Source organism: Phodopus roborovskii, unplaced genomic scaffold (assembly GCF_943737965.1).
Source record: "Phodopus roborovskii unplaced genomic scaffold, PHOROB, whole genome shotgun sequence".
Taxonomy (NCBI): Eukaryota; Metazoa; Chordata; class Mammalia; order Rodentia; family Cricetidae; genus Phodopus; species Phodopus roborovskii.
In genome coordinates this window covers 36,935,792-36,959,518 of record NW_026126433.1, presented here as the reverse complement: position 1 = coordinate 36,959,518, position 23,727 = coordinate 36,935,792, and the positions used below count along the sequence as shown (strand labels likewise).

The window sequence follows — 23,727 nt, the reverse complement described above, 5'->3', positions numbered from 1 at the left end:
CTGGGAACTAAAGTTACAGGTGTTTGAGAACCACCTATGGGTGCTAGGGAAAATCTTGTACCCTGCATACTCTACCATAGCTGAAATGTAATTTTTGGAGGGAAAAAAAAAAAAAAAAAAGCATGGACAGAGGCATGTGAGGTGGTGGGAACCAATTTATCTTCATGCTAGCACCTCAGAAAATACCTGCCACAGGATGGTGCCTGGCAGGAACCCCAGGGCCCCCATGGGCTTTTCCTCCTGCTGATCTTGCTAATGGAGTTCACAAGAACATTTCCATTAGCAAGTGAAACCAAGGCTCCCAGAGGAAATCACACAGACCAAGGACCCACTGCATTTCTGTGTGTTCCTTCCCCTGTGCTGGTGCTGGCAGTTCACTAGAGGCTGGGCAGCACCACGCTCTTGGTCCTCACGGCAACACTGTGGGGCAAGCATGTTTGCTGCTCCAGTCTCAGGGTTAGAAAACTGAGGTTCCACCACTTGCCGCCAGTCACCAGACTGATAGCTGTGGACCAGACCGTAGCTGAGCCTAGCCTTGGAGCAGGTTTGCAGAGAGGGAACTTACATTGTAGAGCTGATTGGAGCCCTGCTGGTAGGCGGTAGCATCTGCACTCCCGCTGAACTGCAAGAGAGCAGAGAGAATTACAGCTCAGCACTATCTCCAAGATGGCCAGAGGGCTGGTGCAGTGCTGAGCTGGGTGACAGCCCCTCCTTGCCAGCAAACCACAAGTGCTTTGCTGCTGTGGCTAACCCTTGCAGGGGTCCAAGCTATGGTAGCTTCCTTTTGCTTCTGAACTCAGTTGTCCTTTCTCTTACCTGCCATGTGAGCATCTACAACTTTAGTCTTGAGAGAAGCTAATTATCCCATGTAAAGGCCTTGGCCCTTCCCCTGTGTGAAGAGAGCACTCAGTCTGTGCCTGCTGGAAGCCAGGAGCACTGTCCACTGTGCCCTCCTCCAGGGAGCACTCTCCTATGCTCCTACCTCCAGGGCACTCGGGGTAGACAGCAGCTACAAAAAGCTGCCTATTAAGTTGGCCCACTGGCATCATCAACGGCCCTTTCCTGAGTGCCTGTTTATTGTCAGGAGCACGTAACCCAAGCGGACATACACCTAAGCTGAGAGAGACGGAGGGGTTTATACAGAGTCAGAGCTCTGGAGGGAATCTTACAAACCAGCTAGGCGTCATTTCCAAGTAAATAAAATCTTCTGCCAGAAAGGAAATGGGTTATAGTCCCCTGAACATCTGTCTTCCCCAGATGTATCCTTTCCACAAAACCCATGGCTCCAGGCACCTGGTGCAGGTGAGTGCACTGTCTAGCATTCTCATCTGAAGAAGAAGCTGCAAATCTTCTACTTGACCCTAACAGAAGGCCTTCTGTTAGCCAGCAGATGCCATGGGACACCCTCACATCCAGGCATCAGTACAGATCCTCACCACGCACCTGCCATTAGGCTCACTGTCCTGCCCTCAGCCTATCACTGTGCACACTTTACTGTCCCCTACCTCACTCATGTACACACCAAGCATAGCCCAGGTCTGAGACTCTCCAGTGCCAAAGCCCCCGCCACACATCCTCCCCCTACAAGAGGAACCCACCTTTGCTCTCAGGTACAGGGCTGTGACGATGACTCCATAGATGAAGAGGATTCCATCTAGCAAGTAGCAGAGTTTGGGATCCAGCAGACCAAAACTCTGTGCCTCTGTGCCGAGAGAGAAAGCTATCAGCTGTGCCCAAGCTTACAAGAACACATTCCTCCTACTCCAAATGCGCTTTATGACAGATTGTAGTGAAGAAACTGTGACAAGGACACTAGGTCCAATCTTCACACAGACCACAGCCTGCAACCTCTCTCACATACCCAATCTGAAAAACCCAGCTGCAGTGGCCAACGTAGTACCAGGTCTGGCCACAAAGCCTGGCAGGAATGGGGCGGAGGTGACTAGGAGAAAGATGAAACTGTCCACTGTCCACAGGACTAATGCCTCGGTAATGTGGAAGCCCAGACCCTAGGGACTAAGAAAGGTGGGGCTCAGAGATTTAGTGATTGAGTTAAATCATCTCAGTACCTATTCATTGTCAGTAAAGCCTTAGGTGTACTAGCACACATTGGTAAAACAGGCACTGAAGAGGCAAGAGGATTGTGAGTTCGAGGCCAGCCTGGCTTAATAAGGTTCAGGCAGCCTATACTTTTCAGATCTGAGCCACTTCTGTTTACTTATCCATAGATAAGAGGATTAAGGGGTAAGAGAAAGGAAAGACATTAAATAGATACTAGCATTCCTATTTGAAAAAAATCATACAGTATAAGCAAGCAAAGTATGTTATTGATCTTGACTAAGCTCTTACTAGGTAAATGTGTAGTAGCCAGACCAGAGAACACGCCCAGTGTCACAAAACCCTCACTCTGGTCCTGCCTACAAATCACACAAGCAGAGGGCTCAATGGCTTTCCAAGCATGTCTCCTGGGGGTGCAAGAGCACCTCCTGGTGGCTGCTGACAGTGGGTAAGGTGAACCGGTGCTGTCAGAAGCCTGGCTGTGTAATTTGGGGCAAAGTGTCATTTCAGCTGCCCTGTGAAACAGGTTAAAAGTCTTCAGTGTTTGTTCTGTGTAGTGTTTACAGCTTTGAGTGCAATCATTAAAGCCCCATTGAATTGCTGCCAGAAACACACTGAGACTGCCCGCACATGCCATGGAAGCTGGAGACAACTCTCATTCACTCTCCCACAACTCCTGCTCAGCAACCATTGATGACCCGGACACTTCAAAGAAGGCTGGAATTCTGTGCAGCCCCAGGAAGGCTCTGCCTTTCCAGACCAAACTGGAAAGAACTCGCTACCACCCTGCCCCTTCTCCAATTGTCCTATGTATTCCAGGCTGACCTCCCTCCGCATCTGGAATGCTGGGATTTACAGGTGTGCACCACCATGTCTGGTGGTTCTGGAGATCAAACCCAGGACTGCATACGTGGTGGGGGAACACTACCTACTGAGCCACACCCCAGTCCTTCCTCCTGTCCTTTCTGCCCCACACTCCCTTCAACTCACAGGTGCTTTCTCATTCACCCCATGCCCACCTTGGCTTCACTGGCCCCTCCTCTAGGCCCCCACTGCTAGCTCTGCCAGACACCTGGAGAAATCAGGTCCATGTGATGCCATCTGGGTCCCCCAGTGGGAATGAATGAACGGTAGCAGTTGCAGAGTCGATATGCCTGTATAGTTCTCTGGAAGTTCAGACTTCCCTTCTCAGGCTGAAAGCACAGGAGACCAATGGCTTCTTCGTTTTCAGTTTGCTTCCTGTCCTACTTCCAACACCATGCCCAAGACAGACATTCATCAAATTTCCTACACTTGAGAGGAGGGTGTGTTTCAGTGATGGGGAGATGCCAGGCCCCAGCCCCAGGCTGCTCTTTGCACTAATAATTACTCAGGAGCCCCTGAGAAGCAAGCCAGCCCCCAGTAAAGGCTACCAAAGCTGGAGTGACATTTTCTTTTAGGGCTGGAAAGATGTCAGTGGCGATTTACAGGGTGGTTGGAATTCATAGAGAGAGCCGGGAGAAAATCGCTCAGCTGCCTGCCATGTGAAATGAGAACAGAAAAAAATACTGGATAGTAAATTTAGAACAAATAAGAAGAAATATCTCTTTGTGTTGTGCAGAGTCAGCACAGTAGGGGGCGGGCAGGGACTTGAGCACCCTCCCACCCCCAAGGATGAGTGATAGGGACAGGACGTCCTAGTCTTTTTAAAGAGCAGCATAGTTTTGTGGCCAGCAACAAAAGTGCTCCATGTGGAGCTGGCCAGAAAAGGACGTGAACCCAACCTTTTAGGGGCTGCCCCTTTCCTCAGTCCTATAGAATGTGCACTGAGAGGGGTGAGCCTCAAGATTATGGTGATAGCCCAGAAAATCCCATATGAGAACCAGGGACCCATGTCAGTCACATGATTAGCTATTTGTTGGGCATTGGCTCTGTGCCAAGGGCTGCAGAGCTAGAAAGAGGCCGGGTGGGGGCCAGGTGACTTCCACTGTCTCGCCTGCCGCTTACTAGCTGTGTGATCCTAGAAAGTAATCCCACTTCTCTAGGCCTAAGGACCTCTGTCCATCAAGCGGGGTGGGGGCACTTGTATTTACTTTACGGGCCATGGTAAGGGTGCTTCAGCAGGTGAAAATGGCAGGTTTCCTATTTCCTCTGTAAGGGCAAGATGTCTGATATTTGTGTATTCACCCCAGCCGCAGTTCTTCACGATGCCACTTGTCATGGTGATTGTATCATCTCTGTCCCCCTCACACAAGAGCCGCTACCATACCCTGTTCACATCTCTGCTACATCCCACGCCAGGCACAGCACTCAGATGTTTCCCAGGAGGTGTTCGGGGGCTGTCCCACTGCAACTGTTTTCCTGTACAATGGGAGAGCCATTTTATCTTATGCTCCCATCCATACTCCAGATCCATGGCCCCCAGGAAAATCCCACTGCCCAAGAGAAAACCCAGAATCTGATTAAGGGCTCTACAACCCAAACCTATGAACCTGCCTGTTTGTTAGAAGGGCTCCCTAGGCTCCCTGTGGAGGTTGACTTAGCCAGCCTGAGCAAGGGCCTGGTAGGAAGACTTCAGCACTAGCTGGGAGACCCAGCATCCCATGGAGCTGCTATAGCCCAGAGCATGAAGAGGGACGTCTGGCCTTCCACAGTTATGCAGCCATACCATCTACACAGAGGAAATGTCACCATTGGAGAGGAAAGCCACGTTCACACTCCATCCCTCTGCTCTAAGGCCATGGCTACATGCTCCTGGTTCCAAGCATCTCAAGCCTCTGTTTCCTCTCTGTAATCGAGTAAGATTACTTATCCCCTTGTTGATGGAGGATTAGAGGTAGCTATACTTACCAGGTGAAGGACCTCATTTGTTCCTCATAATGCCAGCTAGTATGCTCACTTCTATTTTTACTTTAAGCCCATGAGTAAAAAGCTGGTGCCTTTGCCTTGTGGCAGGACACCTGGAATAGACCATTGAGACACTCAGTGGAGGCCTCCAGCGCAGCTAGAGACAGCTCCAGGAGTATTTGTCAGAGTATCTATCGGCTCAGATACTAATGTCCTGGATCATTAGCAAGAGTGAGTCTAGCCATCCCTGAACACCCCGTTGTCACCCTCACAAGAGCCCTGGTTCAGGTGTCATGACACTGAGCAATAGTGGGAAGATTTTAAGCCCCAGAGGGCAGCCTGGGGGGACACGAGTCTAGCATGGTGATGTAAGTGTCTCTCAGCTGGGATCATGCTCCCGAAAACAGGGATTAGGTTTTAATAAGCCCGGTCCTGTCTTGGCTGCTAACACACCCGGCCGTGTTCTCATACCAAGCTCTTCTTGTAGCAAATCCGGTTGAGGAGCTAGGTATCTGCTCAACTACCTCAAACCATTTGACCACAGCTTCTGCAGTCAAAATGACTTCCCGTGTCTGATCGAATTTGACTCTACGAAGAGTCCAGAAGGCAGGTAGAAAACTCTTATGGGGCCCAGTTCACTGGCTTGATAAACTGAGACCAGAAGGTTGAAGCAATTTCCTCAGGAACATGTGCCAATTAGTGGCAACACTGGAGTGCCCCCTGACTCCAGACACTTCGTTAGTGCAGACTCCAGAAGTCCCACCCACTCGTGAATGCATAGTCCTTCCTTGGACACTTAGTCACAGTGGTGCATGACCGTGTCACTTGGCACATGTCTCTTCATTGAGTGCTGGAAAACCAGGCTGGTGAATTCACACTGGTTTTCCTCACCTGGTGCACCACTAGCCAGGGGATGTGAGGAAGCAGAAGGACTCTCAGAGTCCAGGTCGGAGTCTATTCCTCATCAGCTTAGTGTTTGAGAGTCTTCTTAACTCCGAGCTTCAGTCCCTACCTGCAAAAATGATTTAATAATACTGACACCACCGCACAGAGCAGAGCAAATGAGGCCAAGTATATGGGGAGGGCCCCTGCACAGTGGCGTGTGCCCATCCTGCAGTCTCCCTCCGTGTCCTTGTCACACAGAGGCTGTGACGGTACAAACAGCAGAAAGAGTAGAGGCTGGGTCCTTTCCTCTCCTCTTTGCTAGGTTTGGGGACAGAAAGCCAGCTTTCTGGACCATGTGAGGATAAAGCCAGATCACCGTTATATGGGGAGGACCTGACCCACTCTGTGTGGGGGCTTTCTGAGGACTCCTGGCTTCACCGATCCCGGTGAGACCCACATCTGTGCTGCTCTGCAAACCATTTAGGAAACCCATTCTCCTTTCATGGTCTGGTTTAATGCCCAGAGAGATTTAGTACAATCCCGCCAGGCTCACTGCCAGTTGTGCTTTTTCGCAGAAAAGAAGCAGGGCTCCCAAAGGTCACCCAAGTGGAAAGTCCCTGAGTGCACCTGGAGCAAGCTCCTTCTCGCCCCACTTTGTCCTAGTATCTCAGGGACTGGCTCCAGACCCTCCCAGGGATGTCTCTGGGCAGGGCCTCTGGCCTCTGCTTGAATACATGGTGGCGAGGGGGGTGGGGGAGGGAAGAAACTCCTCACCCACCGACTCTGTGGAGAGCTCCGAGTCTCAGTCTTTCAATTCCCACTCCTGTCCAGAAGTACTTCAGTATTTCGGGTAAGGACGAATACTTGGAGGGCAGCCAACGTGAGGCCAAGGCCTGGTTCTGCTATCATGTGACCATGAAACCATCCTAGGTCCCCTCCCAGGCTAAATGGTCCTTCAGCCCTCACAAGTACTCAATAAAAAGGACTTAACGCCATCTGTGGTAATCAAGTAGTTCACAGCCCCTAAGCTTCCCCAATTTGGAACCCTAGTTTAGGACCCAGGGTCGTGCTGACATCCACCCCCACCCCCAGTCTCAGACTCAACTGACAATGACATTGTAGGTTAAGAATTCAGAAAACAGGAAGTCACATGTTCTCAGGAAGGCAGGGGCACCAGCGATGGGGGTGACTGTGTAGGGCAGAGCACTGGACATGGCGCCAACCCACTGACCACAACATAGAGACACACAGGCTTTCCCCATCAGGGGTTTCTGCCTTTTACTTTCATTGCAGCAAGAAGGGTACAAGACACATGGCATAGTGGTGATAGCCACTAGCTGAAGGTTGCTTCTGTGCCTAGAGTCCCAGGTGAGATTTCTGCAGCCATCACAGTGAGTCTTACTTTACAACTGGGGAAACTGAGTCAAGAGAGGTTTTTGAAACACCACTCGGTGCTGCCCTTGGGCATCTCGATGGTCCTCAAGACAGAAGAGAAGGGTTCCAGAGCCCTTTCTTCTCCAAGGGTCAAGCCTGTGTAGCTGGTTGTCCCAGTCATGCCGTTTGCTTTAGTTGTTTGAGGCTGAGAGGCACCTGGAGGCAGCTGTCCTGCACACATTGCTACCAAAGGCCAGGACACACTCTGGCCAGGTTCTTAGTGCCTGGCTTACCTGGAGCTGCCCTGATCACCCTACCCCGGTCCACAGAAACGCTACATAATTTACGATGCTACATAGTATGCCATTCCCTGCCGTAAGATGACCCTGCCTCCTCTTGGTGTACGGCTACATACATTCCTGTTCTGTTCTGAAGCTGTTAACCTGGTCACAAACTATCGTACAAACTACATGTTCCCATATATAAAGATTCCAAGTGGAGAAAGAGACTGTTTTATTTCTTACATGTAGAATGATTGTAGGGTGTGTTTTCCCCTTTCTGTATCTTTATTTCCATTAAAGTTGTGGTTTGTGCAATATTTTTACATTTTTTCCATGATTGTTTTTTCCTGTTTTCAAGTAAAATGAACTCATGATAGAAGTGCAGAAAGGTAAGAAAAACTATCAAAATCTCCCATGATTTCATGTTTAAACATAGCCACTTATAACTACAATAGCAGTTTGTTTAGTACTTGCAATCACCCTGAATCAAAACATTTTCCCTGAAAAAACAAAAAAACAAAAAACTTGCTTCTCTTCAATCTGTACTATAACTTTTCATATGTTGTAACATTTCATGTTGTTTTATATAATCATGCTTCACATTTCAGGTTGCTTCATTGTTATACTGAATATCTTAAATTATTTTTGCATCTGTCTGTGTGTGTGTGCATATGAGTGCACACACTTATGTCAGACAACAGCTTCCTGAGTTGGTGTCTCCTTGCACACTATGGGCTGGAGGAATTGAACTCGAGTCATCAGGTTTGGCAACAGGTGCCTTTCTCTGCTGAGCCAGCCCCTAAATATCCTTCTAAACGGCCTTCTAATGATCCTTTCACTATTCTACGGGCAGAATAAATGTAAAACAATGTATATATAGGGCCAGGTATGGCGGTGCATCCCTCACAGGAGAGGCAGAGGCAGGAAGGCCTCCGAATTAGAGGCCAGCCTGGTCTACATATTAAGCTTCAGGCTACCCAGGGAGTACTCAGTGAGACCTTGTTGCAACTAACAAACATACAGAGAACCAACCATGTATTTATGAAGAATAATATACACACATGGTGTGCATATTTACATACCTGAATACCCTACAGAGACAGAGGGGAGCCTCACTCTTTCCTCAGCTTGGGCATTTGGCTGCTGACTGTTTCATTTGATGGTAACAACTGACTGAGGTAAACTGGGGCAGGCGGCAGTCCCGATTTGCTCCACTCTGAAGAGGCTGAAGGTCAGGGAGGTGAAGGGACTCTCCTGTGGTCCAACATGCATGCATGTGGCAAAGCCTGACAGAGAGGCCAGGCCTCCTCAGGCCTTTGTTCTCCCTCTCACGGCCCTCACAAAATACTCGGCACATTAGACTACTTAAAAGAAATCCACTTCAGACCACAGAATCTGTGTCAAAATACTAAGAGGGGTTTTGCCATTTCTCTGAGCTCCCTGAGCCACATCAGTGATTCTAGGCTTAGTGAAGAGGATTGCTTCAAAAAAGTAAGGTGAAGGGTTATAGACACAGGCCTGTGACCTCTTGCAGTGCGCAAACAAGGCCAGGTGTACACACGCATATACCACAGAGATTTTTTTTTTAATGTACGTTTCTACGTGTATATAGAAACACTGAGTGCAGCACTGTTGCTATTGTCCAATGCTGTAGAAATGAAACATGTTAACACACACTTAAGCACCAGTAGGGCCCAGCCGGAGAAATGAGAAGCAATCCTTAGTCCTGCAGAGCCCCCTCAGTGGGTCCCACCCTAGCTAGGAGAGGGTATATAGGACTCTCCCCAGATTTCTGGGCCTCAGGAGTTAGGCTGCCTGGGTTACCCAAGGGAATCCATGGGTTCAAAGGAACCAGCATGGCTCTACCTTCTTCCTGGAGCTGATCTTGATGGCCCAGTTGTTTAGGGTACTGGATGGGGGGAGGTTTTACAGCACCCAGGTTTCTGTCACCTAGCTTGCCTTCTTGCGGCTGGCAGCCCCCCCCCGGGTGGGGCTGTCGGTGGCCCCACGGGGACCCCCTCAGGCTGCAGGAACCTGCCCTGGCAGGGATGAATCAGGCTGTGGGCGTGTCACCCCGTCTCGTCGGGTTTGGAGGCTGGGGGACCGCATGCCATTCTGAGTTTAGATCAAATTTGGACTATAACAAGGGGGTCTGGTCACAGCCTGCCCTGGGAGCTCCTGTGCTGAACCCTGGGTGTGTCCCGGGAAAACACTTGAAACTAGGTGCTGCTGGGCCTTTTTCTCCATCCCCACCTAAAACATTGGCATGAGAGGATACAGCCTGAAAGGTGAAGGGCAGTAAGCAGGGAGGGGACATCAGGTTACCACGGTGCTTCATCTGTCCCAGTGGCCGGGCACAGTGCAGTTACTGAGTGGCACCCCTTCCCCCTACCCGGCCAGCAGCTGGCTCCCTGCTCGAGGTTTCCTGTCGAGCCGCACCATCCTGGGCCGGGTTATCGCTGGTGATCTCCCATCTGAACCACTCACACTCCACCACGGCCGCCCCCACTTGCGGTCCCTTTCCCCAGAACCGCACCGCCCCCGACCCTTCGCAGAGTCGCAGACCCCGGAGCGCTTGGGGGAGGCAGCTGGGGGCTGCTCGGGTGGCCCCCGCCATGAAAATCGAGGAAAGGGCCAGGAGTTTGTCTGGCTTGAGGACAGTGACCAGAATAGGTCCAGCACTCGCTCACGCCTGTCTACAGTGGCATGGCAGGGACCAGGGGCAGGATCCTCAGCTCAAGGCCACCGGGTGGGCCGAAACTGGCAGGTGGGGGTTGGTCCCCGCCCCACAGCACCCTCCGCCTCCCTCTCAGAGAGAGCGGGGGTGGGGGGAAGCAGAAGGGCTCTCTGCTCTCACACAGGGGGACTCCAAATGTCGTCAAAACTATCACTCAGAATTGAGAGCTGCCTTCATTTCGAAGCCCCGTCATCGCAGAGGGCCAGGGCTTTCCTAGCTCACACACCCAGCAGGTAGAGAAACGCCGATTTTATTCACCACATCATTCATCATTTGTGGGACATTCGGATGTGGCATATAAACTGGAACATGTCCAGGGCTGTGTGGCCTTCTATTTGCGGCAGGAGCGAGGGGATAGGCCTATGCTAGCATTCTCTGAGTTACACTAACCAGTTCTCATGAGAAGGCACTCAAGAAAATTACAGATAGACATACTTTCCCTCACAAAAAAGTACATACATCAATACATACATAGTGTGTGTGTAAGCTAGCTCCTAGGTGTGTGGAGGGGGTTCTTTACTCTGTTTGCCTTTGAGCAAAGTCAGCAAAGGGTTGCAAAGTCTGCATGGGGTCCTGTATTGGTATCATTTGAGGGTGGAGTGTTTAAAACTGTTCCCTGGGTGTTCACATGCCTAATACTCTTCTGGAAACACTGCCTTCTGGGGTTGATAACCTGGGAATTTCTGTAAATATAAATACATTCATCCCCCAGCATTTGCTCACATACTCCTCTCCAAGGGAGGGCATTATCAGTATTCTCTCAATAGGAATTCGAGCCTGAGTCTGCCCCTTTGTTGCATAAACACCCAAGAGAACTGGCTTTGGCATTGTGAGGGTTATCTTATGTTCATCGTTCACATTTTGTTTTGTCAGTGTGGACACTGTAGTGCATACCTGTATTTAAAACACACAAGAGTCCTAGAATGTTCTATTCTCCCAGCCCCACTCTCCTCCCATGAAGTCATTCTGAGGACCAGCTGCTAGTGACTACCCTGGGAGACCTCACACCACCTGTGTCTTGGTGGATTCTGAAACAAGTGTAAGATGCAGGCCTGCTTAGAGGCAGGAGTGGATGCTGTGTTCTGTCAGCCCTGCAGGCAGCCACTCTGGACAACTTAGAAACACAACAGACTCCTGGGGAATGAGAGGTTGGGTGGGATGGGGTGGGAAACCTCAATCTGTAGCATATTTCCAGTCTTCCTTTGCACAGTTTGTCAGAGAGAACAAGTCTAAACTCCCTCACACCAGAATGACAGTGGAGGCAAAAAGAATGAGAAAAAACAAACGAACAAACAAACAACTGCAAGCAAAATGAAGCTGGAATCTTTCCCCTGGCTAGATTCCCCTGACTGATCTAAGATGGACTAGGAGCAAACTCAAACTCATCTAGTTAAGTCTAGAAGGGGAGCCCTGTTGCAAAGTGCTCCCCACCCAGATACTATATCCTCCACCCCCAGGCTTTTCCAAGCCTTTCTCAGCTTTCCCATTCCACTGAGACTTCCTCCTCCAGCCCACACCAACCTCAAACATAGCCATGGTTTTTGTTTGTTTGTTTGTTTGTTTGTTTTGTTTTGTTTTCAGTGCAAAGAGCACACTTTATTTATGTTGTTCTTTCTTTCCTATTCCATGAATTCATGTTGCCTCAGGACAAACACCATGGTTTCTAGTTCTTTCCTCTCTACTTGGTGGGAAGCCCAGTTTTAGGTAGCCTCTCCCACCTCATTAATAACATAATTGCTTGGGTAATTAGAAGACTGATGGGCTAAAAGTCATTAATGCTATACAATAAGTGAATCTTGCGGCTTATTTTTCAAAGAGCCTGTATGTGAGACTCAAAAGAAACCTGTTCCCCTACCCCCCACAACACCTCTACTCCATCCCTTCCCCCTCCCTGTGGGAGCTTTGGCCAAACCTAGCACCCTAAGTGTGGTGTGAGACCTTTGTAAAGTTATCGCTGGGTTCTTTGCCTCCCAAATAAGTTGTTAACAAAATAACTTCTCTGGTTCTATCTTGCTGAGTCCAGCTCTGGGATCCGAGCTGCTTATGATTTCCTCATGAAGTAGTTACAAAGTGTTACATTCTCAAGCCGCCCTCCCTTTGATCCAGGAGTTGCTGCCCATGGCAGGAACTGGACAGTTCTAGCTTCTACATTGTAGCCCTCGGGAAGGTTGGCAACTTCGGCTTTCCTGGGGCAGAGTCAAGCTGTGACCAGTCCTCTGCCCTGTGTTTGACACAGACCTAGGTCCTGTTGGGACAGGAGTGCCTGGATTAGCATCCTTCTGATGGGTGATCAAAAAACATACCCAGAGTTCACGTGGAAGGGGTTGCCAGCCTTCTAGGAAGAATAGCCAACCACTCTTAGCTTCAACTCATCCTTTCATTCAATTCAACTTGCCAAAGCTCTCAACACTCAGCATCAATGTGCCCCCCCCCAGCACATTTCTGTGCTGTATTCAAGAAGAGTGAGTTCCAGTGGGTTCTAATCTACAGAGTAACGGAAAAGCCAGAAATCATGGGGTACATTTACAGTTAAACAAGATATCCGTTTAGCTGGCTGGCCACTGTGTACCTGTAGTCCCAGTGATCCAGGTACAGAAGCAGGAAGACCACTTGTGTCCTGTAGTCAAGACTGGCCTGGACAACATAGTGAGACCCCAGCCCAAAGCAAAACATACAAGGTTTTTTTTTGCATATAATAATTCAAATTTGAATGTGCAGAAGCAGACATCACTGTTGGTCTTTTTAAAACAAGTCAAAACGAAACAACAAAACAAAGTCCACCATACCCCACCTCCATTGAATGTCCAGTTCTTCTGGACACCTGTATTTCTTGTAGGTTCCCCCCCCCCCATATTAATGATTGTGTCTGTTGTTTTAAATTTATAGGTCCTGAGAAGGTGTCTCGATATTGGAGTTAAACACATTAAACCTGTTATTCGAACCTGTAGCTAATGTTCTGCTCATTGGTTTTCAGCGTTGAAGACTGAGCCCGAGGCTCTTCTGTGTGCCCAGCTCTATTTTCAAAGTAAGTTTGGTCATTTTTTTAAAAAAATTTCTGACACTCCACTGTTCTGGGCCTGTTTTTCACTAATTATTTGATGAGAAGTTCCCTCATTAAAAAGAGAGAGTGAGGAGAGAGAGAGAGAAAACTCAGCAAGGGGGAGACATTGTATTCCCTTTCTATCGCTTACTAGCCAGCATGCAAGAAGCCACAATAGTGTAACAATATAGAACACGATGGTTTGCACCTGTATCCTTGCCCTTTAGACCCCCCTCCTTCCTTTGCTATCCAATGTCTATGCCTAGTCTCCTAAAACATTTGACACGACTACGACAAAGAAGCAGAGAATGCAGCCTCAGAAGCATCTGTCCCGTGCACAGCAAGGTGTAGTAGAAAAGAGACCCAGCTTTTCTTCTAGTCCTGCCTCCTGGGTGACTATTTTCTGTGTTCTGGAGGCCGGCTGCTTGGCTGGGGGACAGAACACTTGCATTTCCCAGCCCCGGGATGCTAGAACGAGGCTGCCAGAGCCCTGTGTAACATTACAGTCCTTTCCTGGAAGTGTGTTTATCAGGTTGGCAACCCTCGGGTGCCTAGCCCACGCTCGGTTGCTCGGTTAACACTCGGCTAACACTCGCCTGTGACGTACTTCGCGTGGATCAAAGACCCACAAAGCCTGCGGTGCCTGCAGCTGTCAAGCTGAGGACTCGCAAGGAGCAGAATGTTGCCTGTATGGGCGGTAGTGGGCGGAGAGCCCGCCTTTGTGGCTGCTCTGTCCCAGAGAAGGAGTGCACCTTGACGGCCACCACATCCAACTTGGCTCTGCATAGGGTGCCAGAGCAGCCTAGGATAAGCTACACTGCTCAACCTGTGGTGCTCTTCAGTTGCTGGGTAATTTGAGAGTCCAGGACATCTCACCAGGAGGACCAGAGACCCATATGAGCCACAGGATGCACCTTGAAACTACTTCTGTTGACGCTAAATCTGATTATACTTGGTCCACCAAAGAAACACTATGGTGGGGAGTACAACAAACCCTTAACAGTGTTTTCAACTCGGGTTTGTGAAATAATGGGTTATCTCGTTATTCTTTGTGCCTCTTATTTACCCAGCTTCTACAATGCATACAAATACACAATTTTGAACAGAGTCTGCAGTGTGATTGGTGACCATACTAGGCTGTTCCCAATTCAGCTCATTCCTGCGTCCAACCTGACTTCCAGTGCCCAAAATCCTTCACATGGAGTAGCAGAAACCTATGAAAGTTGTCTTTTAAAAAAAGATAATGGACATACATGTTTAAAAACTGCTTGGGATTTTTAGTACCCAGGTTTATGATGGGTTTCTCTTTTCTCTTGATCTCTAGTTAGTTGGAGTCTGAACTGATTTGTGAACACACAATTCAAAGTATTTTAAGAACCAAAGTGGAACTTTTAGCAATTTAAAAAGAACAGACCTCATCAAAATGACCATTTAGAGAGCTGGAGAGATGGCTCAGCAGTTAAGAGAAACTGGCTGCTCTTGCAGAAGACCCAGGGTCGATTCCCAGCATCCACATGGTGGCTCACAACCATGGTTCCAGGGAATCGATGGCTCCTTTTGGCCTCCTGTGACACTTTATGTATGTGGTATACAGAGGTGCTTACTGGTAAAAATACCCATATACATAAATTAATTTCAAACAAAAGACTGTTTGGAATTGGATCCAGATCTACATAAGATTATTACCTAAAGCCATTAAATCAATAGAAATGACCACTTATTACCTCTTTAAAACCAGTAATTTACCTTTAATCCCAGCACTTTGGAGGCAGAAGCAGGCAGACCTCTGTGAGTTTGAGGCCAGCCTGGTCCAGAGAGTTCTAGGAGAGCTACAGCTGTTACAAAGAGAAACCCTGTCTAGGAAAACAAACAAACAAAAACACAGTGATTCATCAGCTACCAAACTTCTCTTTGCCTGTAAGTATGATGCCCTGTAGATTTATGGGAGGGGGCCCAGAGAAATACTACAAGGGAGTTTTTATTTGGTTGATTTTGGTCAGGACTTTATTCAGTAGCTCAGACTAACCCTGAACTCCTGTATCCTCCAGCCTGGGATAACAGGTGGAGCCACAGCCAGCTGTTTGTTGTTAATGTTCTTGCTTGCCAACTTAAGAAGCACACACCCTGGAGATGACTTTCTCATCGTTTGAGGAAACAAAACACCTCCAGAAATTCCAGCACTGGCTAATCAGGCACATGCCTCCAATAATAAGTGCTGCAGACATTGTATTTCTGCAGAATGCGCCAACTGTGGCCAGTAGCAATTGTCTTTTCAGTGGGCAATAATAAAAACTGTTTTCAAGGTCCTTTCCCCGGAGGAGAATGATTTATAAATGGAAATAACAAGTTTATAATTTCCCCCAAGCAGATGCCACTCTCCTTGAACTACGGCCACCCCGGGGATTGCCATGGAGCTTGCTGAATACAAAGCTGAGCTCCGGCTGCCTCTGAACAGCTTGCCTACCTCCCCAGCCTGTCTCTGTCAGTCTTCATACAAACACTTAGCTCCATGCACAGAGGCTAACCCCCTACTGCAGGTGAGCACTATAAAGCCCCCCTGTACTCTGAGCCCGGCTAAGGGCTGGCTCCTTTCCTGAGTGGCTCTGACAGCCAAGGAGGACCCTTCTGCAGCAGAAGCAGCTCTGTGGGCACAGAGTTAGCTGCCTCCTGCCTTGGGCAAGGGTGCAGACTCTCAAATCCTGGGAAATTCCCCAAAGCCACTTTTCTCTTTCTCCACTCCCACAACTTTCCTCAAAGCAAAAAGCTGGGGAAACAAAGTGAATAAAAGGAAGGGGAGAGGAGAGGACTTGCCTGAGGTTGTTCTTGCTATGGGACACCTGGGACCAGAGGGTGACAGCATCAATGTAAAAACCTCAATCGCCTTTGTTTCAGGGGCAAATTTTCTAACACTATAACAAAAACAAGACAGCAGAGGGAGAGCACTTTTACTGGAAAGAGTCCAATGTTTATCCACAATGTGTTCTGTGGTGCAGACCTCTCATTCTTCCTCACCCACCATGTTTTGTTTACCTCCTTTTATTGATTTCAATGTCCCTTCTTGTCTTCCTCCCACCCTCAAGCTCCTCCACACATCTTCCCCTAAGACCCATCTGGACACAGAAGGATGTGTCTACCGGACCCATATCCACTTCACTGAGCCAGCCTGCCTTGGGTGTCCAGCCTCTTATAAACTACAGATGACATGGATGGTAACAGTTCAGAGGCTTCCTTCCCTGCTTCCCCTTGGCTTGGGGTATTTTCTCAAGCCCTGTGACCAGCAAGGAAAAGAGCTGGTTTCCCTGGATCAGTTGGGGGAACCCATTTGTTTCAGAGCAGCTGGAGTTATTTATCTAGCCCAGGCTACCAGGAAATTTTGAGCATTTAGTTGTTTGGAGGTCACTGATGACTTGCCGTGCCCTCTCAGAATTTCTCTGGCTACAGTTAAAGCAGTTCTCTGAGAAGCCAGCTGGGTGATATTAACTCACTATTTCTCTCCTCTTGCTAATTTGAGTGCTGAGATGATACATGGTCAGACTTACACACACACTCCTGACAGCGGTTGCCAGGGAATATTGCTTTTTTGGACTTTGACACCAGCTCTAACTTTGAGAGGAATTTAAGTGATATTTATTGCATAGAAATTCCATTCTGGAGCTCTGTGCTCCTGGTTCAGCCTGCTGACAACACACTGGATTTATTCTGGCATCAACTCGATGTGGAGACCAAGACTCAGACTTAATTAACTTCATCGTGGGCCGGGGTTGCAGCTTTGGAGTTTGTGGCTCCACACAGATTTCATTATGGGTACCAATCAGCCACTTAGCAGACCAGAAACCAAGCAAGCTAGTTGATGCCAGTGCACTTTTCAAACACACTTTTCTATTTGCCAGAGTTAACTGTGACTGACTTTAGGGGGGAAATCAGCTTGCCTTTAAATTAACCCAAGGGGCTAGATAGGTTTGTATTTTAATTCCATCTCTATGTTATACTGAATTCTGTTTTGTTTTAAATTGTGTGTGATGTGTAGGGACGTGAACGCCATGATGCAACTGTGGCTCACAGAGGTCAATTTTGTGGAGTTCTCTCCTTCCATATTTCTGTGGGCCTGGGGGTTAAACTCTGTTTGGCAAGCTTGCACAGCAAGGGCTTGTCCCTGATTAGTCATCTCTCTGGCTTATTCTTTTTTTCTTGGCCTGGCACCAGGCTGGCCTCACAGAGATCACCTGCCTCTTCCCTCCCAAGTGCTTTAATATAAAGGTGTGCATTACCATGCCAGCAGGGTTGTTGGTTTTTGGGTTTTTTTGTTTGTTTGTTTGTTTTGTTTTGGAGCCAATTTTGTTATAAAAATTACCATTTAGATTACTGGTCTTTTTCTTTTTGCTTTGCATTTTTGTGGGCTTTAATTTGTTTTTTATTTTGTTTTTTTTTTTTTTTTGAAAGAGAAAGAAAGGATGTAAAGTTGGGTGGATCGGGAGCTGGGGGCATCTGGGAGAAGTTGAGAGAGGAGAAGGAACATGATCAAAATATTGTATGGAAAAAAATTTTTAAAGCCAGTTTTGTTAATGAGGGAAAAACAGATACTTGTGGGTAGGCAAGTGTTTGTTGATATGTACACAGAGCCATACACACAGACTCAAACACATATGTAAATGTATACACATGTATGCACACATGTATGCAAAGATACTCTTTGCAGCCATTTCAGCTTTCAAAGTGGTAGATTGGTAATAACCTGCAACAGAAGCCAGACCACTGAGCACTTTGATTAGCTGGTAAACGTGCAAAGACATCCCAGAAACCCGGCCCTTGTTCCAGAAGTACTTTTCAGCTGCAAACCAGAGCCCACAGGCGACTGAGGATTTATTACAAATGCTCATTGTGGTGCACTCTCACTTTTAAAAATTTATTGCAGGCTCTGAGCTTGTTAACAAAGATTTACCATTCGCTCCTGGCTAATTCTGAGGTTAACATCAACTGCTTTTTTGCAGCCCTTCACACAGACAACAAAGCCTAAAATCCTGGTGCCCCTGGTGGAGGACTTGGCTGAGAGAGCATGCCTTGCTCTTCTGCCCTGTTTCTTTGCAACCCCCAAACCCCCAACCAATTCGAGTGTTCAGAGGACATGAATTCCACAGAGGAGTTCTCTATTCAGTGGATAATTCTGTTGTAATGGTTATTACTACCTTCCAGTCTGTACATCTCAGATAAATAGAAAATGCACTCAGTGTTTACACATCTTCCCAGGGGATTGTGAGGCAGGTTGATGCTGCTTCTCACTGTTAGCAGCCAGAGCTGCAAAGCTCAGACCTGGGTGTCCTGACTGGTTGCTCCCAGAGCTTCTCCTTGGGCTAGCCTGCTTTGAGTCATTGTTTTGGGTTGTCCTGGGCTTCTGCTTTGCTGTCTGATTTGTTTGAGTATGTAACCCCCATCATCATCTCCCCAACCCCTCAACTCACCCAAATGAAACCCAGCAGAGTGGTTCATATTCCAGTGACCTGGGGCCACTGTCTGGCCAGTTTAATATCTCAGTATGGTTCGTTGCTAGGCTCTTTCCCATGGCGGACACTTCCTCATCCTAGACATTTGGTAACAAATCGAAGTACAAGAGCCATAGTACATGCTGCAGCTCTCCAATCCCCTTAGCCAATTCATAATTGACTTTTAAATCATTTAGGTGCAAAAGCAAATAATAATAGCTCCTTGGTTCAGTAGCTAATAAATTCTAGCTCATGAAAACTGAGGGAGAAGGCTGAGCCCATAAAGATTAAATATTTATGTAGATATTACATGCACAGTGACATATAAATGCATACACACACATTTTAGGCACTGTTGTTCATTTTTAATTCCTTGTGTGATAGCCAATAAGAAAAAACTTCCAGCAGAGAAAAAAAAAAAATGAAAGGAAGATTTATTGCCTCCAAATTAATACAAGAAAACATTGCTGTAATAGTTACCCTCTTACTGCAGAAGCAGGGAGAAAGGAGATTCAAAAATATTGAATTGATAAAATTATCTTTTCTCTATTGCGGGAAGGGTGAGTTAATATCCATAAAGAACTTAGAACTCCCTCAGTCATAAGGATGTCCTATAAATATAAACCATCATTATAATTTATTATTGAACAGAGCCCATTTTTTCATCTAAGCCATTTTTCAAAGCCCTTGGAGCTCAGGCTCCTCTGATGGGAACCCTGACATTGAGCCAAAACACCTCTCCGAGGCACGAAGCAGCCATCCATCAGTTTAATGGGAGGACACCTCAAAGCCAGCCTCCTTGCAAGCCACAAGCCATGAGCAGGCAGGCTCCATGTCAGCCTCTTTCAGTGAACTCAGTAGCTGCCCTGGGCCTGTCACCCTGGTCCAGCCCCGCAGAGGACTACTCTTTCTACCCTCCAATGTCTTCCTGCCAATAAGGGATGCTTAGGCCAAGGAACCTTCGCTTTTCTTTTCCAATCCCTCTTTAGTTGTGTCTTTTCTGAAATTGTAATTAATAGATATCTAGCTGTGAGAGCTCAACCTCAGTCGAGCAGCCCCCCATGAGTGAAGGGGGCTCTCTACTCACAGACAGGGAAGGTCTCATTTCCAAACCTCGAGAAGAGGCAGCTGCTTCTGCACACAGGGGTGCAGCTGAAAGCCTGGGACCTGATCTTGAAATCTATACTTTAAAAATTTAAGAGTAGGGTGTAGCTCAGTGGCCGGTGCTTGGCTGGCATATGCAAAGATTCTGGGTTCAGTCCCTGGAACCACCAAATGACATCAGGAAAAAAACAAAAAGGAACTGACCAGTTAGATTTGTTAATTCATAGGGCTGAGTCCATTTAAGCAAATGTGGACCAGCTGAACTGAGCAAGGCTTGTGAGGAGAGTCTGTTAAGCATTTATCTGCCCGTCGCCTCCTACTTCGCTCCTTTCCCAGCACTGGCTGAGTGGTTATTGGGGATATTGGTATCTTAAAACATTCATTAACATTAAGCTCTTCTCAAACATTGAATCTGCATTTTCCGGTCTTTTTTGTTATCTTGGCATGCCTCTGCCCCCAATAATGCATGTGAGCACACACATCTTAACCATGAGAGTTGGGCCTGAAAGGAGAGGGCTAGGTGAAGAGGCAAGTGTCGGTGCCAAAAGTCAGAGATTTTAGAATAAGCAGTCCCTAGAGTTCATCTGTTTGATCCAATGAACACTGCTGAATGTTTACGCAGTGTCAGAGGCCATCACTGGGCCCCTCTCCTCAGCCGACAGCTTTGCCTCTCCCAAATGTCTTGGAGACACTTGAGAGTTGATTCCTGGACCTTTTGCTAATCTGCTGAAACCTATTCCTTTTGTGATCTCATGCATTCATCCTTCTTAAGGCTTTAAAATGCCTTCTGTGTACTGTTGACCTCAACCTTTGCATCTGCAGCCACAACTATCCCCTGGAAGTCAGACTGAGCCATCTGCTTAGACATAACGGACCCTGAAGTGTTAACATACACACTAAGACATCTCTAACTCTAGAAGATAGCTTTGTCCTTAGTATCTTCACCCCATCGAACTTGTTCTAGATCAAGTCGTCGGAATATACTAGGAAGAACTTGATATCTTAATTCAAAGTTGGGGTAAATTTAATTTTTTTCTATATGGCATTTCTGATTACGAAAATAAAAATACTGGAAAATTGGAAAGTATTGGAAAACATAAAAGAGAAACTGAAGTCTACCCACAACCTCACCACTCAAATGTAATCATGGTTAACATTTTTCTATTTCCTTCTAATGTTTGTTTTAATGCATTTTTAAAGATTGGGACCATATACTTACAGTTTCCACCTTTTACCATTTTGAGATACTGCTGTATATACACCCTTACCTTTAGAAATGGAGTTTTAGTCCAATAAACACAAATCACTTTCTCACTGTGATTTTTCTGCCTCTACGGTGCTGAGAGTTGAATTTAAAGCTTTATTTTGCTAGATCACCACTGAGCTATGCCACAGCTCCCTTATTTTTTCTGTGTCTTTTTGGGGGGTGATCAAGGCAGGGTGTCTTTGTGTAACAGCCCTGGTTATCCTGGATCTCAATTTGTAGACCAGGCTGGCCTTGCATTTACAGAGATCTGCCTGCCCCTGCCCCAAGGGCTGGGATTAAAGACATATACCATTATGCCCCTAGTGCCCTCATCTTAAGAGGCCAGAGAGATGGCTCAGCAGTTAAGAGCCCTTGTCTGTGCAGAGGATTCAGCGTTGAGTCCCAGCACCCACAGGTCAGCTCACGACCATCCACAATTCCAGTACCAGAGGATCCAGTGCCCTCTTCTGATTCCTCCACCATGGGCACCAGGAATGCATGTGGTACACAGGCATACATGCAGACAAAACATCCACACATGTAAAATAAAATTAAAAAAAAAACTTTCTTAAAAAAGAACAAATTAAGAGTCATGAAGCCTTGTAGCTACAAATCGGTGAAATGCTTTTCAGAGCCATTAAACTCAGGGGTGAGTTACCTTCCAATAAATAGAGCCAATTTACATTCAGCAATTTCTGAAAGAATCTATTTTATTCCCACTAACCCTGGGTATTATTATTAAGCAGTAAAATACAGTCTACGCAGGAAGCAAACCACAGCATCTAACTTTAAATGTACATCTGTTTATTAATGATTCTGGGTAATTTTCCACATGTTTTCTTCATTGTGTGCATTTCTTTATGAATTGAATGGAGATTAGCTTGCTCTTTTTTTTCTGATGGGCTTTCATCCAAATGTGTTACATATTTGGCACTATTCATCCCTTCCCATCATATAATATGTATTGTTAATATTTTCTCTCTTTACCTCCATCTTTCATTTTTGAAACATGTAAGTGGTAATTTAGGAGGTCATTTTCTTTCTTTTCCCTCCCTTCTTTTCCTTCCTTCTTTCCTTCTTTGCCTTAAGATCAAAGATACTATATTTTTCTATTTTTCTTGGGGGTACTATTTTCAAAGATATCCTGTCACAAAACAAAAATCAGAAAGTATTTTTGCAGGAGCCCAGCTTATCTATTGTTAAATGTGCTTGTGTGTGTGCATACATGCACATACAAAGTGTAGGACATAAGAAAAGCAAGCTTAGCAACAGACCTTATCTATTTAAAGGCTGTGAAATTAATAAAACAAGATTGTGGCTTATTCAAGTGCAGTAAAAGCAAAGCTTGTTTTTTGTTTGTTTGTTTTTGAGGCCTCGAACTCACAGAGATCTAATTGGCTCTGCTTCCTGAGTGCTAGGATTAAAGGTGTGAGACACCACTGCCTGGTTGTAACTTGTATACTTATCATTTTTCTTTAAAGAAATAAAATCAGAGGGAGCCCAGACATTTGGCAGAAATGATTTAAATGTGTGAACAGTCATGGGACACTCAACAGAGCTAATTGTGAGAAATGCATTGTTCATCAATTTCAACCTTGTGGAAGCATGTTAGCATTTATGTACACAAGCTAAGATAACTATAATGTCTCTCGGTATAACTTTATACTATTGATATCTGTGTGGTCTGACATTAAGATGTTATTTAGCTCAGTGGGTAGGGATGCTTGCCACCAAACATGAAGACCTGAGTTTCATACCCAGAACCCGCATGGTACAAGGACAGAAACCAATTCCTATACACACACTTTTTTTTTTTTTTTTTTTTTTTTTTTTTTTTTTCTTTTTCAAGACAGGGTTTCTCTGTGTAACCACTCTGACTGTCCTGGACCTCACTCTGTAGACCAGGTTGGCCTCAAACTCAAGAGATCTATCTGCCTGTCTCTGCCTCCCTAGAGCTGGGACTAAAGGCATGCACTGCCACCACTGCCTGGCCACACACACAATTCCATATGTAATTGTAAATGTCATTAAGTAGAACCAGGCTATAGAGAGTATGTGTGTGTGTGTGTGTGTGTGTGTGTGTGTGTGTAATAACACAAATCACATACAATATGTGGTTTGAGAGGATTGTTTGCTTATCGGTACTGGGGACAAAACCCAAGACCAGGCACACTTTCCTACCGAGATCTACCTCAGTCCCTATATACTCTTGAGAAAGACAGTTGTTCCATTATCTGTGTGACCCCTTCCACACTGTAAGTATCCAACTCTATGGCCTCATGGCCTAGTGACTTGCATGTCCTTAAAAGGATTCATTGTGTCTTGGTCTAGACTTGTGCCACTTGCCCACACACGGAATTCCTCTATTCTTGAGCCTTGGTTCCCTGCAATTTATGCTAGTCTGCTCTTCTGGCTGAACCACCTTTCTCTTTTGGCTCACAAAAATATTAAATAGCTTGGCCAGAGGAGTGATAGGCATCTACCTCTTAGGCATCTGAGGCCTTGGGTTTCTTTAAACCTTGTGCACATAGGCATCTCCTCTGTATCACAGATCAGCTGCAAAGCCTTTCCCCAAAATTACTATTTTCCTGTCCAGACTTTCTCATATTGCCTGTGGGCAGTCTGTCTCCTGTGAAGACCACAGATGTCCCAGCACCCGTGTGGCCTCCCTTTGCCTTCTGTGTCCACCACTCTTGGTT

At 46.7% G+C, this 23,727-nt stretch overlaps 1 protein-coding gene across 2 annotated transcripts in view; it reads right to left on the bottom strand.

Moving 5' to 3' along the window:
- Window positions 1-23,727, bottom strand: part of Cd247 (CD247 molecule) — a 69,662-nt gene that overhangs the window by 5,725 nt on the left and 40,210 nt on the right. For both annotated transcript variants that reach the window (XM_051186175.1, XM_051186173.1), the window contains exons 2-3: window positions 1,599-1,702; window positions 566-622 (exon numbers count right to left, since the gene is read on the bottom strand). In XM_051186175.1, coding sequence (XP_051042132.1) covers window positions 566-622; window positions 1,599-1,702 — 161 coding nt within the window. The remainder of the gene's footprint in view (window positions 1-565; window positions 623-1,598; window positions 1,703-23,727) is intronic.